The following is a 16,468-nucleotide window of genomic DNA, read 5'->3' on the forward strand; positions in this document are numbered from 1 at the left end:
ATTATGTGCAATTGTAGTATTTAGATTTTTGCTTACGCAACATAGCAGCGTGCTGATTCGTATAACTTTGACATCCGCATAAAATATAAAAAAAGGTTCTTCAAAAAAACCGGCCAAGAGCGTGTCGGGCCACGCTCAGTGTAGGGTTCCGTAGTTTTCCGTATTTTTCTCAAAAACTACTAAACCTATCAAGTTAAAAACAATTTTCCTAGAAAGTCTTTATAAAGTTCTACTTTTGTGATTTTTTTCATATTTTTTAAACTTATGGTTCAAAAGTTAGAGGGGGGGACACACTTTTTTTTACTTTAGGAGCGATTATTTCCGAAAATATTAATATTATCAAAAAACGATTATAGTAAACCCTTATTCATTTTTAAATACCTATCCAACAATATATCACACGTTGGGGTTAGAATGAAAAAAAAATCAGTCCCCACTTTACATGTAGGGGGGGTACCCTAACAAAACATTTTTTTTTTCACTTTTTATTTTACCACTTTGTCGGCATGATTGATATACATATTGCTACCAAATTTCAGCTTTCTAGTGCTAACGGTCACTGAAATTATCCGCGGACGGACGGACGGACGGACAGACAGACATGGCGAAACTATAAGGGTTCCTAGTTGACTACGGAACCCTAAAAAAGGAGTGTACAAGTTTCTAATGGGTCGGCAACGCGCATGTGACACCCCTTCAGTTGCAGGCGTCCATAGGTTACGGTGACCGCTTTCCATCAGGCGGGCCGTATACCTGTTTGCCACCGACGTGGTATTAAAAAAAATAGTCCAAGCTTAGCTAACGGCGTGTGTTGTGATGTGTCAGTGGTTGCAGGACAACCGGCACACGAGCTACGAGGCGGAGGACGCGCGGGCGCGCGCGCGCGGCGGCGTCTACTACTCGCCGCCGGGCACCTCCTACACCATCGTGGAGCGCCCGGCCTCCTCGCACGGCCACCACGCCTCCTACTCGCACCACTACTCGGGGAAACTCTCCCGGCAACCTTACCTTGGCTCTTCCACTATAGGCAATAGTGCAGGTAACTAGACTTTATCAGTTATCACATACTTAGTGCGTTTTCACATTATCCGATCCGATATCGGATGTAGGACCGATATCCCATACATTACAGGTGCCATCTTGGATTTTTTCCATTGAAATCCTTCCGACATCCGATATCGGATCGGATAATGTGAAAACGGACTTACGGTAAATACATTTCAAAGAGCCATTTCACGGTGGCTTCTATTTGAACTTGGGGCAAACTACCTTAGCAATAACTAATTTATTTACGTTTATTGGTTACTAATACTAGTAAGTATTACAATTAATCCTTACCGCCGAATGAGGAAAAATCCTGAGTGAATCGTGCTTACTGCCTTACCTAACTTATAACACTACGGGTGCTACGCCACAAAGCGTAGCACTGTTTTCCCACTAAACAAGGAAAATCATGGAAGTTTGAAACGACTGCAGTCTCCTCTACGAACGTTCAAGTCGTAAAACTTATCACATCTAGGCTAGTAGTCAAAATAGTTTTGTCTCCTCGGGTGCGTCTACCTCGTAAACCCACAGTTCCAATGAGTCGTAAAATTTGAGTGCGAACGTAAAAACGCGATTTATTTGTTTCTTCTAAGATTATGGAAATACAATTATATTCAAATGGAGGTTGAAAAGTTGTATTAATGCTATTAAGACGTCGGAGGAAGTCTTAGACTGCATATTGCATAGTTGGTAGCCCCGGTCTCGATTGAATGGACCGCGCGACCGCCGTAATTGAGCGCCGGGCGGCAATTAGACCTGATTTAGACGGCGTGCGAACTCGCATGCGATTTTAGTAACATTGCGGGCTGTTGAGGTTACATACAAGGCAGCCCAGCCATGAAATACCGCAATGTAATAAAACTCGTATGCGAGTTCTCGTACCGTCTAAATGGGCCCTTACGCGCCGCTTTGAATAAGTTTCAAGTGCGCAGCGGGAGTACTAGTAAGTACCTACCACCGTTAGACTGTAAGTATGAACTGGAAAAGTTGCGTGCTATCGCTAAGTATGCAGGTGGTACTTGTAACTTTTTATGGCCTATTATTGTGAATGTTTTTGCGCTGTTTGAGCATAGTTTTCTTAAGTGGTTGAAATAGAAAATTTGCCATATATTTATTTACGTGATAATTAGAAAATATAACAGTGAGTAATTCACATAAATCAGTAATTTGGTTATCTGTCAGAAAACAGAACAAACGAAGAACAAATATTTTTTTTAATGAGTATCGTATATATATTTTTTATTTATTGAGAAACAAACAGTCTTATAAAACATGTATGTAAATATGCTAAAAGCTAGAATTTCTTATACAATAGACCTAATTTTGAATTTAAATACACTTAACATATTTTAATACACTATAAATTTTCTATTAATTATTACCTGAATGAAATATTATAATAGGCAACGACTATTCTGAAAATAAAATATTTTATACCGTGCACGAAATAAAGCATCATCCATATACTAATACATATTGTAAATGGGAAAGTGTGTTTGTCTGTTTGTGTGTTCGTCTTTCTCGGCAAAACGATATTTTAAGTGGAGATAGTTGAAGGGATGGAGAGTGACATAGGCTACTTTTTGTCTCCTTCTAACCTCCACTTCCCTAAAATGGGAGATGGAAGTTTGTCTGAAACATTTCGCAATTTTCGAATTTTACGCGAGCGAAGCCGCGGGCAAAAGCTAGTATGATTATAAGAAAAACAGCGACAGAAGTTATTTTTAACTCCAATTTATATTGTATAAATCAGATAGAAATATATAAAGTAAATCAGTTGACCGTGACGTCGATTTGATATTAATTCCATATTAGCAAATCGTTCAAAATCGTTTTAACAGTTCTTGAAAAGACGCTTGACTAGGAGAAACCCAAATATTCAAGAACAAGTGATGAAGCCTGTCTATGGTGAAGATCGAATTTATAAATGTGTTTACTTAATCCGCTTCCGCTTGAGAATTAATTATAACTTGTCGGTTGTCGTTACAGCAATTGATCTTGTTATTCGATTACTTATCTGAAGGTTTTAAAAGAAGGAAGTTTTTTTAAGGATGATTGTCTGTAGCAGGTGCAACAAGTCTTCGCAACAGCACTTCGCACCTGACGGCGGCGAACGGCAAGAAGCGGCCGATCTCGCCGGAGCAGGTGCTGCGGCTGTTCGGGCAGGGCGGCGCCGCGGCGCTCGGCAAGGCGCTGCCGCCGGCGCACCCGCCGGCGCGCCGCCACTCGCCCGCCTCCAGCCCTAGCAGTACCACGCACCATGTAAGCCTTCTATCATAATACTCACATATTCCTTCGTAAAGGCTGACCTTAATTGCCCCAAACAAGCGGTGCGGCAAGTCACACCGATGCGAATGCGAGCGAAGCGTGCAGACTAACGCCGTGGCTTGCGTGGGCGACGGTCGCGCGATGGTTGTGCGACGGCGATGCGACGCGTACGAAATCAAACCTTATCGATATGGAAGCATGAGACGCGAAGGCGACGGTCGCGCGACGGTCGCTCGACCGTCGCCCACGTAAGACACGGCGTAACGCAACTTTTAGATGCGAGTAATTGCGCATGTGATGCTTACTCATCATCAAATCGCGTAGCATTTTACACAAAGCACACCAAACGAGAATGATCAGTCGAACTTATGAACTAGATTATCTTTGTTACTTCTGAAATCTTTGCGTATAAGCCGACAGTAGGCAATACGTACTCGGTACTGGTGTCTCTGTAAACAGAATTAATACTTACCTACCTAGCCTTCCAACTGATGTTGCTGTCGCACTCGTTGCCATAATTTCGTGTCTTTTCCGCGTCGTAAGTATCTAAGAAATCAATCGATAAAAATAACCTATGCCTCAAGGTTGCCGATACACTCGATGCATTTACGGAATGCGCGAGGATTATAATTGACGTTCAAGGCTTTGCCTGTGTCGGTTAATGTATTAAACAATGGATCCTAAAATAGCCCGTGGCCAGTAGGTAGGGGTGAGGGGTGTCGCAGGTGTAAATAATTCCAGAGTAAGGCCGCACCAGTCGATACTGTTACTTTATTCATTACCACAGTGCCAGCCGTTTAGGGAGGAATGAAATGGTGGACATGACCACACACAATAAAACAATTTTTTTACGTCCTTTTTCAAACCGCTGTGCGGCACGTCAAATTAATCCGACGTGGGCCGACATGTGGTTGGCAGAAACCAAAAGCGCACTTTATAATATGAAATTGAATGCACCTTATTTTTAAACATATCGTAATTTCGTATTGCTGAAATGTTAGTAGAACGTAAATGACGTAAATGATAAGCGTATAAAATGATTAAATTAACCCTGAAAACTAGTACCTACTTTTAGTCTTTGTGTTGAACAAAACATTCCCTAAACACGCATTTTGCCCCTTAGCGGGTCGGTCATTATCCCCCGCTTTGTGTTATTAAAATTCCCGCACATTAAGGCATATCCATCATATGCCACTGTCCGCGGCTGGTAATGGACAGTAACGTCATCATCATAGTCAGTCGACGGTCGGCGACGGCACATACACGCCGCTTTTCCTCTTACAAACTCTTTAACTGCCTATATTTAAAAGTGGATCACATTTTCGAAATAATTTAACTATATTTTGGGCTTTTTATCCACTCGAATTAGTTTTATGCCTGTGTTAAAGTTAGCGATCCTATATTTTCACTTATTTCAGTGTCAATCAGTGCTCGCAGGGCGTGTGATTATGTGTAACGAATTCTAGGAAAAGTATCGCCGTGTAATATTTCACGTGGGTTATTTCTCACGAGTTAAAGCTGAATCAGCATATCGATTCCTTGAAATTTTGAAACAATATCAATAATAAAATAACAACTTATAACAGTGGGTTGTTTAGTTTTTACGTTTCATATTATATGAAGCTTGCCTACCAAAGCTTGCCCAGATGGTGTGTTGAAAGATTGAAGTGAGTGCGTGATGTTGTATACCGCTGTGCCGTTTCATCGCGCAGTCTACCAAGTGCCTCCAAATTGGATTCGTTCGAGCATTATGAGGTAATTTAGTATATTAAATTAAGGTTTGCGAATAGCGTTTTATAAACCATTCGAAGTAGGCACTCGAGGCAAACGCCAAAGAAAATTAAATATTCTGGCACCCCGTTTCTTGGCCTTCACATGGTGGTGTGTATGCGTTGTAAAGTTTTATCAAATTATTAGGAAAATAGACGCAGGTTACTAGGTACATTCGTCACTAATATAATGCAATTGATTGCACGACACGATAGTTACATAACTTGATTAAAATATCGTTCATACGTTCTAAATTGCCTATAAGTCTTCATATTGATTTAGTAGGTCTTTGACTCTTATGAGTATTTACAGAATATAATAATTAGTTGTCTGTCTAATCACTAACTGAAAAAAATTGGCTGTAACAGACGGACAGACAGACAAGCGATCCTATAAGGGTTCCGTTTTTCCTCTTTGAGGTACGGAACCCTAAAATTAGTGTTTTCATCTCTATCATTACGCATCAGTCTAATAAATAAAATAATGGTTTCATGAATTGTATACATGGGAAACCCATTAGCTTAAGCATTTTCACAAAGTAAAAAAACCGAATCTAGAATAAAACTTTATTTAACTACTAGCTTTTGCCTGCGGCTTCGCTCGCGTGAGAAAGAAACAAAATGTAGCCTATGCCACGCTCAATCCCTTCAACTATCTCCACTTAAAAAATCATGGCAATTCGTCGCTCCGTTTTGCCGTGAAGGACGGACAAACAAACAGACACACACACTTTCCCATTTATAATATTTTGCCAAATTTTTACATCAGAATCGGCTACCTACTCGTACTCACTAAAAAAACGTAATAACATGAGAATCAGTTAATTAATGCTTCGTTCAGACGAGAACGGCTAATCGGCGTGGATTTCAAAATAAATTTTAATTTATTGTCAATAAATAAGCATACCTAAGTATCAGTTTCAATTATAAATGTGCATACGCAATTTTTAAAAATCACATAATCTTTTTACTACTTATTTGAACAGAATTAGTGACCAAAACCATTCTCACAGATTCACGAAATACTGAAAACATGACGTTCGAGTAGGTACAGAGGAGGCACTCAGATAGGAGCCGATGTATCTTAAAGTTCGGAGCGGAACTTCCGTGCCACCCGGGATTTGCAAGTGATCACCTTCCTGTTTTCTGCGTGAGACCTGTTGAGTTGATTTCCTCTCCTGATATTCTGTGCGTACATACTTGTTACAAAGTGACAAGTTTTAAGTTAGTTAGGTACATAAAAATATAATTTGTTTCAAACTGTTTTAAACAAAACAAGATAAAGTAAAACTCATTTTTCCATCTCACATCAAAGAATCAATTTCAATTCTACTGTCTGACTGTATCGCTTGAATGAAATGTTTATATCTCGGAGTAAATATATTACATGCATTTGCATATTGAGTTAGATAAACGGACAAATCCCCACTCGCCGCCCGCTATCTCATCCGAGGGTCGCATGGAATTCGGGTTCTGGCGGGCTGCCACGACTGGATTTTACGATAGTTAAGTAGGGAACCATAGTTCAAAGTCAGTGGAGCTGATTTAATAAAAACGTTGTTTTTCAGAAGCTTGTCAGAAACCATTTTGTTATTGTCATAAAATAATACTACGAGTAGGTATTGTAACCGAAGCCCTTAGATTGCTGAATAGTCTCTATAGGTACTTATGGAATCATCTATAGGGATTGGGGTATGTTAAGAGGAGAAAAACCTTCACGTTGTCATTCGTTACCATTTTTAACAACCTAGTCAAAAACTAGGGCGTGTTATGACTACTAAATTGATTACGATTATGAGGAAGATGCCTTGCGAGTAAGTGAATGAAAATAAAGCGAATTTATTCCTACCCGAGTTACCATTTCAAAATTTTATTAGTCAAGTCAAATCAAACGAAGATATCTAAAGTTTGAACGCCGCTTTAGATCCTTCGTGCTAATATTATTATTTGCTCACCTTACCTGTATAGGCAGGGAGACTTGCCTCTCTAACAGGATCGATAGTGATAATTGGATCAAACTATCGGAACGCCTCGAGACACTTGCGCTCTCATCACATGAATATTGTTAGATTATTACATAGTGTACTACATATGTCCCGAAATAGATTATGTTATATAAAGGGTTCCAATAATAAAGTAACTACCTACAAACGCGCTTCATTAGCATAATGTTAACAGTCAAATTTATACTACTTGACGTAATCCCACTTCTGGAACTAAGTGCTTACACTCACCTTCTCATAAAGCCTTGTTAACTGAATACCTCTTACGTATCATCTAAATTGATAAAATAATTCGTAGTTGCCGTAGCCACCGATATTGCTCGTAAAGAGGTATAGTGGCATAATACGAGGCGCTTGAAGTGCGCGGGGCGAGACTGAGCGGCCCGAGTTTGTACAGCGTCTTTGAGATGCTAAACGCGCCCGAGAAGCATTGTTTGCAATAGATACTGGAGCTTTATTGCTTATGAACGCGAGCGCCGGCAATATCCAGCCTCTCTACATTGCTTGCTGCCACTCTTGAAAACATTCCACTGTATTTCAAATAAAAGTTCTAAAGCCTGGATTCAATTTGGTTAGAGAAGTACGCAGTTGCATAATACGTGAATGAGTTATGTTTTCTATTATTTAAACAGCGGTAACAAAGTTTATGAGGCATAAACTTTTGTGCACTACGTGTGGTGGGAAAGTATTGCAGTGTTGCGGGTCTCCCTAGAGTTTGAAACTGAGCAGAAGTTGTTTCACACTATAATGTACCTACTTTCAAACGAGCCCTCTTTTTGAGCATTTATAAATGGGGTTTGTTTTGATAGGATTTTGAAGGTTGCTTTTACGCGCATTTGCTTCAATTACCAAGAAGATCGTCAAGGTCGTATCAAAAACAGGTGAAAACCATTACAGTTGTTCAATCAGAATTAGGATCCTATAGTACAGTAAAAGTCAATATGGACACGGACATAGTGAGAAACGACCTTATTTCCAAGTATTAAGTTAGCGTATACCTACATATTTTTGCCACGTTGTCTGTGTCCATGTTTACTGCCTTGACCGACCGGCTACTCCGACTAGACTTTGTGTATAGTCCAGGCGACAGGGTGGTATACGCGAAGTGGTTATAAAATTGTGTGTGTTTGTGTGCAGGCGATATACCGGGGCGAGCGGGAGCGCGAGCGCGAGCGGCCGTACTCGTCGGGCGGCGCGCCGGCGCCCGCGCCGGAGCCGGCGCCGCGCACCGTCACCATGAGCCGCGACCCCGCCGACTCGCACGGCTTCGGCATCTGCGTCAAAGGTGGGAAGGAGGCAGGTGAGACATCCACAATGCCGGACTTCTACCTACGATCGTGATCACGACACGCTTTTAGTACCACCTTTAGATATCGAACTACATGAAATCAGTTGAAACACGAGTAGAATTAGAGTTACTTACAATTAGAGCTTATTTAGACAGTGCGCGAACTCGCGATACAGTAGGTACAATACTGCATTCCAATCACCGTTATGTAATGAAACTCGTTTGTGAGTTCTCGCATCGCGTAAATAAGCACTAATAACATTTAGGTAAATGTGTAATGAATATAGATATCGAATAAGTAGGTAATTACTCTCATTATAACACTAAACATTAAACTCACGTGTAGCTGTAGAGTAAAACATTTGTAACTAAGCAGCAGTTCCATATAGAAAAGTACATTCCATATAGATACTTTCACTCTTTACGACCAGCGCAGCGTCCCCACGACACCGCTTTTTATAAGTCAGGTCCACAGAACACCCCACTAGAAGCCTAATGCAAGCGATATTGTTCGAGACGCAAATCACCAATCCTTGCGGGGTGAGGCGGGCGCGCACGGTGCTGCCATTGGTCGTTTCAAATAATGGCGCGCCTTTACGATTAGCAATAGGGATGGGAATAGGACATGTCTATTATAGACAATGGTACCGGTACCAGTACTGTGGTGAATTTGTTTTGCAACAAATTATAATATTATAATTAAATTATAATAAGGCCTAGTTACCCTTCGGGTTGGAAGGTCAGATGGCAGTCGCTTTCATAAAACTAGTGCCTACGTCAAATCTTGGGATTCGTTTCCAAAGCGGACCCCAGGCTCCCATGAGCCGTGGCGAATGCCGATGCCGGGATAACGCAAGGAGGATGATGATTGTGATAGCACCTCAATAAAAATCATTCTAGTAACTAATATCTATACTGTACATTTTTACTTACGTTTACTAAGTTAAATTACCAACTAAATATTCTAAACTAATCAATCAACTAAATAACACTACAGACTCTGCAGATTCTAGATAATTATTCACAATTACAAATCTGCTTTCTTTTATATCTATTTCATAAAATGGTAGCACATGGTACGAACGGTAGTACGAAGTTCCCGCAACAGACATAAACTAACATGGCCCCATCCCTAGTCGTTTACGTGAAAGGGATAGCATATCGCATTGTTAACTAGGCAAAAAGGGATGGACGCGCCTCGGCGCCACTCAGTACAACCATATTGACCAGTATAAATGAACTCCGCGGATAATAAACAATATTCAACAAAATAATTAATTTGACTTCACTGTGGAATGTTATTCCATCTTTTTAGGGTTCCGTACCTCAAAAGGAAAAAACGGAACCCTTATAGGATCACTTTGTTGTCCGTCTGTCCGTCCGTCCGTCCGTCTGTCAAGACCCTTTTTCTCAGGAACGCGTGGAGGTATGAAGCTGAAATTTATATCAATTACTCAGGTCTACTGTCCCTTGAAGCTGTGAAAAAATCAAACTTCTAAGCCAACGCAATCAAAAGATACAGCCGTTTATGCCGCAAATTTTCGACACTTGCAAGAGAATCAAAACCTACAGGGTGCTTCCCGTGAACTCAGAATCTTGAAATTTGGTACGAAGCAACGTCTTATAGCATAGATAAAGGAAAAATTACGAAAACCATAAATTTTTAGTTACATCACATAATATTTTTTTTTTTATAATTTTAACCTTACTACCCATTTCCTCATAAACGCGTAGAGGTATTAAATTGAAATTCATACCAAATACTCAGGTCTATAATACCTTTAAGCTGTAACAAAATCAAACTTCTATGTCAACGCAATCAAAAGAAACAGCAATTTAAGCTGCATATTTTGAAACTCGCAAGTACTCGCAAGGGAATCAAAACCTAAAGGGTACTTCCAGTCGACCTAGAATCTTGAAATTTGGCATGAAGCAACGTTTTATAGCACACATAAAGGAAAAATTCCGAAAACCTTAAATTTTTAGTTACATTACGACTCGATTGTCGTAATGAACGAACTTTGTAAACCTTGCAGGTTTGTACGGAACCCTCGGTGCGCGAGTCCGACTCGCACTTGGCCGGTTTTTTTATATGTAGAAGTGTTAGAAGACTTGCGCACACCACTTTATGCTGGAAAAGACCATTGTTTGCAACCAAATTTGATTATTTAAGATTTTTTCCCGAGCGGACACGAACACTGTTAGCGGGTCGTATACTTGGGCGCTACTGATCGGTGTCGCACGCGTTCAAACTTTTATAAACCTGATTTGTCGTATGCTTGGTGACCGCGAGTCGCCCTGTAAGGGCCGTCTTGTTGTATTGGTCTGTGGTCAGGTCTAATTCAAGCTGATTTACAGCAGCCCGCATAAGTAGATAGGTATTACTTTATAAAGCATTACATGTTTAAATGAGTTTTTGTTAAGATTAAGTTGAGAAAACATACGTTTTGATTAAATGCAAGCTACGCTAAATTAATAAAATATTTCTAACTAGTGTAGCGTATACTCGTACGTATTTACGACTCGTACTAGTAAGGTAATTTAGATAGGAATAAATATTACTTACATCCTTTATAATTATATCGCAACAATGCGAGTATGAAGGATGCCATTTGTCGGTCGGTATATAATTTACTTATGTTTCGATATATATATTCTATACCTAGTGTCGGTATCTAATATACGTACACACATATATGTCTGTACTAGCTTTTGCCCGCGGCTTCTCTCGCGTTAGAAAGAGACAAAAAGTAGTCTATGTCACTCTCCATCCCTTCAACTATCTCCCCTTAAAAATCACGTCAATTCGTTGCTCCGTTTTGCCGTGAAAGACGGACAAACAAACAGACACACACACTTTCCCATTTATAATATTAGTATGGATATAGCTGAAAAGTTATATGCAGAAGTAGAATAAATGCGTTGTTTACCATTCTGCGAACGGAAATCTCGTTTAGTAGCAAAATGGTTTATTCATAGATACGTATAATATCTATTTCCTTGAAACTGTCTCTGGCACGGACTCGAGGCCTCGTGGGGCTGCCATTTCTCATAATAGAATGGCAGGTTATTACGTATATTATCGCATTTTTGACCTAAAGCAGGAGAAGTACATTACATATCGTCACTACTTTTAAAAAAACTTGTATCTTCGTCTGTCAATGAAAATAAATTTGTAGTAAGTATGTATGGAATGCATATAGACTTACTACGTTTTAACTTTGAGGAAGAGCGTGAGATACGAGATTTTTTAAAAGTAGTGACGATATTCTGTCGCACGGTAATGATGTCGTAAAGGTGTCTCTTGTTATCAAAATGTACAAAATACAAGCTAATACGTACTTAAAACTGTTAGGAATACTTAGAATTAGGCCCCTTTATCAGTTCTCAGTGCTGTAACGGTCTGTCAGTTTTGAGTAAAAAGAAAAAGTGACTGTGCCGAATAACTAAACAGTGTGCGTACCGAATGCACAAACGCTCACGAAACGCTCACGATAATATCTCTTTCGTAGCTATCTATCTCTATCGCTTTTGCGTATTGGCGCGACAGAGCCAGACTACATTTCTGCGGCGTTTCGGTGGAGTTTCGCGTCGCAGAAATACCATTCGGTTACGACCCAGGCCACTGTTGTACAGCGAACGGACAACCAGTGAGCCCCTGTGTGTAATCCAGCTCTCGTCGTTATTTTAAAATACGCTACCCTTAGTGCTGTTGGTTGAAATTCTCATATTTATTATATTTGTCCCTCGGGAAACTTTAAAGCTCTGTCAACTGAAGCCCTCGTGCGTAGAGTGAAGTAGCGAATGTTTACCGCGCACAACGAGCGATTACACTTAATCACCGGCGAGATCGGGCAGACGAGCTGGTATCGATTGCCGTCCATGTGGGAGGCTCGAGTATAAATAGCTCTCGAAGGGTCAAAGCAAAGCGTTGTATTCAATGACCCACAGCTGAAACACGATACACAATTTCCACTCGTGCTGGTGTTTACTTCTAGTTTCTGAGATTTTAATAGGCATAGTTAACAGTATCAACTAAACCATTCCGAATTTCTGCGGTTATTTGGTTACGTAAGACCACGGGATGTAAGAACATGGGGATGAACATTCCCGATAGGTATTCATTTTTCATCCCGGAATCAAAATCTGCAGATATTAAATCTTGATACATTGGCTATCGAGATATCAGTTTAATATCAGGGAAATAGAGTTCAATCGGGGTTATGTTCTTGGCAGATAGCCTGATGTTAGGTGCTTTATCTAACAAGTAAAAATGTTCATACTATTAATTTCAGAAATAACAATATAATTTAGGAGAATTGGCCAGCTTTCGGCAATATCCGGTTCACAGAGATAGCGCCTGTTTCGGATGCATAGGGCTGCTATTCCCATTGACACCCAAAACACTTCGTTCACACATTTATAACTGTAATTTCCGATACGCACAGCGGTTATAAGCCATAAAGGTTACATTTATACTGGTTTACTGAGATTAATGCTCGGTAAGAAGAGATTGGAATAATAGCTGGCCAGGTAACGCTAATATCCGCCACGGCCTCAGCCGTATCGGGTTTGCTCAGCCGCCGTTTATAATCCCGGCTAAAAAATAAACTTGCTTAAATTTACAACATGCGATAATTGTATAAAGGAAATGCTTCCGGAATTTGCCAGCTTTAGAAAGAGATTCTTTTTCACAAGGCAGCATGATTGCAGCAAAATATAATTTGTGCATGTTCATTTACATCTTTTATTTTTAAAATGAACCTGCTTACTTTCTCCAGTGATTCATATTAAATGGGAGAATTTCTTGATCATTACAAAAACGGCATATTATTATTAACGCTGCTTTGGAAAGAATGAAGTGACTATCAAAATATATTGATCCACATTGATCTTACATGTTCACTAAACTTTGTTTTAACCGATGACTCAGTTTGATGTGGGACAACGCAAAATGCAACCCACGTTAAATATTCACGTGAAACACTAAGAAAAACAAAAGCACTGGATAGAGTAAGCAGGCAAATTGAAGTTGAAAAGTTTAGGGGAAAAGTCATGTCACATCAAAATTTTGAGCGACAACTTTATATTTTAAACTTGTGACGCTGTCAAAAAAGGACCTATTAGTCTGGGGTTCCTATGAACCTGAGTGATATCGTATACCTATGAATCAAAATGGATATTTTCCCTGGACTTTTCATGTTATGGAGACATTCGTTAGCAATTATAAGAAAGTGGTTGCAGGTGTGGGAGTGTACATTTCTCGTGTGGAGGAGGGCTCGGTGGCGGAGCGCGCGGGCCTGCGCCCCGGGGACTCCATCCTGCAGGTCAACGGGACGCCTTTCTCCGGCATCTCGCACGAGGACGCGCTCAAGGTATGCACCATACATTCTAGTGGTTTTCTATGATTTTCATAGATTTCGTTTACATAATTGTACGTACTTACACAAAGTATAGAAAGATTACAAGTCCTCAGTTCCTTAACGCAGAAGACAACTTTGACAACAAATCTAATGTCTGCTACATAAAATCTGTATACACGAATAGACTTTTAAGACTTACACGTAATTTTTAAAGATGGGCGACCATGATGGCACTATGGGACAGATTCAGATCTAGGGAACGGCGAGCCGGGGCACATGTTCATCACATGTGTCGTGCATCGGATTAAGTCATTTGAACGCGAACGTCGTCAAATCCAAGGGGGCCAAATTTGTATTTTTTTTGCCCTTCTCGATAAAAGTCTACGACCTAATAGGAGACTCACTGTGATGTAAATATGTATGTCGAATAGTTAATTTCGAAAAACCAGTTTATATAGGTATCCCTATTATCTCACTCAATACAGTGTTGTACCTATCATCGCGTATAGGTACGCTCGCTAAACCTAGGGATTACAGCTCCAAGCGACCCGCCAGCGGCGACAGCTAACGAACGGTATATAACGATCAAAGTGGGGTAAGATCCGTTTGCCCTCGCATTTATTTCCAATCTGCAGCGTCTCTGTAAACGGTAGGTTTGTCCCTTATAACAATTGGTACTGAGTTATTTCAGTCTTTGTAATATATTGTCGATCAATTCTTTTTTAGGGTTCCGTACCTCAAAAGGACCCTTATCTTACACTTTGTTGTCTGTCTGACGACTCTGACCATCCGCCTGTCTTGTTTGTCTGTCTGTCCCATTATATTGAGAACGCGTGAAGCTCTCTAGTACAAATTAAGTACATTAAATTTAAACCATATCATGCCCAGGTTTAATCCCTTTAGGCTAAATTAAATGTATATTTTCCCCTCACTAGCTCGGAAACACGTGTTTTGTCCTTTAATACCAGCGAGTAAAAACGCATTTTATCCACTAGTGGGTAAAGTAATTTGACCTTAAATAAAGTCAAATTAACTGCTTTAAAATTGATAAAAGTAGGTGAATCTAGTAATAAAGATGATTTACCACTTACCACCTGTGGAACAACTGGAAGCAGGGATAAACGCATTTTTTGCGTTGTAGTTTCCTCGCTATAGTGAGGGGAAAAGTTTTGTGTTACACTCGGGTGCAAATGTATTTTACTTCTCGTGTGTTAAAAAACTCGCAAGTTCAGGATTCTATTCTCGAACCACTCGCTTCGCTCGTGGTTCAACTATAGAATCCTTTCACTTGCTCGTTTTTAAATTCCACACTCGGCGTTAAAATACAACTTTGCCCCCTTGTATAACAAATAACTATTAAACTACCTTTTGCTCTCGGCTTCGCTCGCGTTAAATTCGAAAAAATGCGGAATCTTCTTCAAGTGGGAGATTAGAAAGCGATAAAAAACAGATAAACAAGCTTTCCCATTTATAATATTAAGTAGTAAGGATTTGTGTTTCTCTTACCAAAATGCCCTGCAAATCGAAGCGTGCTGCTGATGCGACACGCTGTTTGTTGTAGCAACAAACAAATCACTAATCGCCTCGTCGTCGCCGGCTTAACGCGTTAACCTTCTGGATCGCATCAATCACGAGCTTGTTTTTGTTACCCAACTCTAGCGGGTGTGTGCGAATAAAGTTTACCTATATAATCTATTATGTGCTCTTCTACGTACACAGTAGTGCTTACCATAACAGTCTATACCAAGAAATCAAGTTCAGCAAATGTAGCTAGCTTTTTTAAAGGAAATGCTTTAGCATGAATACTCAACTAATAATAAGTGTGCATTCAAATCAGCTCCGTCGATTTCTCATCTACCTACATTTAATGAAAATGAGACTGTATAAAAATAATTTCCACATCAGGCCTTTAGGATACCTACATGAAAACCAGACGAATAACCGAGTAACTAACTCCTAACTAGGTAACTCCATCTTCTTCTACATTGGACCCTTGTCGTCACAGTGTGACTTCACAAAAATAAATAGAGAAAAATATCGGTTGGCCATTTATTTCCGATAAAGAACAATGATGGCAGCACGACAACAGCCAACGGGACCTGTTGCTGCTGGCGCGGCCTCCTGAGCCGCCGCCAAATGGCTTTGACACTGCCGATATGGCAGACCCTCACCGCTACAACTAATGATTATATACTTTATCATAGCAGGAACTGCAAGGTTGACTATAAACTGGGTCGCTTCTTCACATTCCGATAAGCGTGAGATTTTAAGCGGTTTTGGAGATAAGAAAAAGTAATTGAGTAGAATGAATTTATTTTCTAAGTGACTTATTTTTGCTTTCTATAAAAGGATTTGAATCGTGCAAATGTACCTACTCTTATTGGGTATTCTATTTAGAATTAGTACTTCGTCATACTTTACAGTAAAACAAACACTTATTAAATTAGCTCTCACGTAAATACGCTAAATGATCATACATCACTTTAAATCAGATCTTTAATTAAACTTAAATTAAAGTACAACAAACTTGCTATCCTTTTTCGGAAAAGGCCAAACGTTAAGTAAGTGTTATACACTGGCAGTGAACGTGTTAATATACATAAATTTGACGTTACAGTAGATTTATCTTTTACTTTGAAGTAACTTACTCTCTGTTTTCTCAAATAAGTTCGTCCAAAGCTAAATAGTTCCACCGGGATTGGTCACCGCGGTACAATGTGTACACAAAATAGT

At 39.9% G+C, this 16,468-nt stretch overlaps 1 protein-coding gene across 7 annotated transcripts in view; it reads left to right on the top strand.

The window, feature by feature from the left end:
- The window catches only part of LOC125226786 (whirlin), a 137,763-nt gene that overhangs the window by 52,239 nt on the left and 69,056 nt on the right, over positions 1 to 16,468 (top strand). For all 7 annotated transcript variants that reach the window (XM_048130874.1, XM_048130875.1, XM_048130876.1 and 4 more), the window contains exons 3-6: positions 835 to 1,039; positions 3,110 to 3,306; positions 8,222 to 8,384; positions 13,617 to 13,747. In XM_048130874.1, the coding sequence (XP_047986831.1) occupies positions 835 to 1,039; positions 3,110 to 3,306; positions 8,222 to 8,384; positions 13,617 to 13,747 (696 nt within the window). The remainder of the gene's footprint in view (positions 1 to 834; positions 1,040 to 3,109; positions 3,307 to 8,221; positions 8,385 to 13,616; positions 13,748 to 16,468) is intronic.

The sequence above is a fragment of the Leguminivora glycinivorella genome, chromosome 6 (assembly GCF_023078275.1).
Source record: "Leguminivora glycinivorella isolate SPB_JAAS2020 chromosome 6, LegGlyc_1.1, whole genome shotgun sequence".
In the NCBI taxonomy this organism is placed as follows: domain Eukaryota; kingdom Metazoa; phylum Arthropoda; class Insecta; order Lepidoptera; family Tortricidae; genus Leguminivora; species Leguminivora glycinivorella.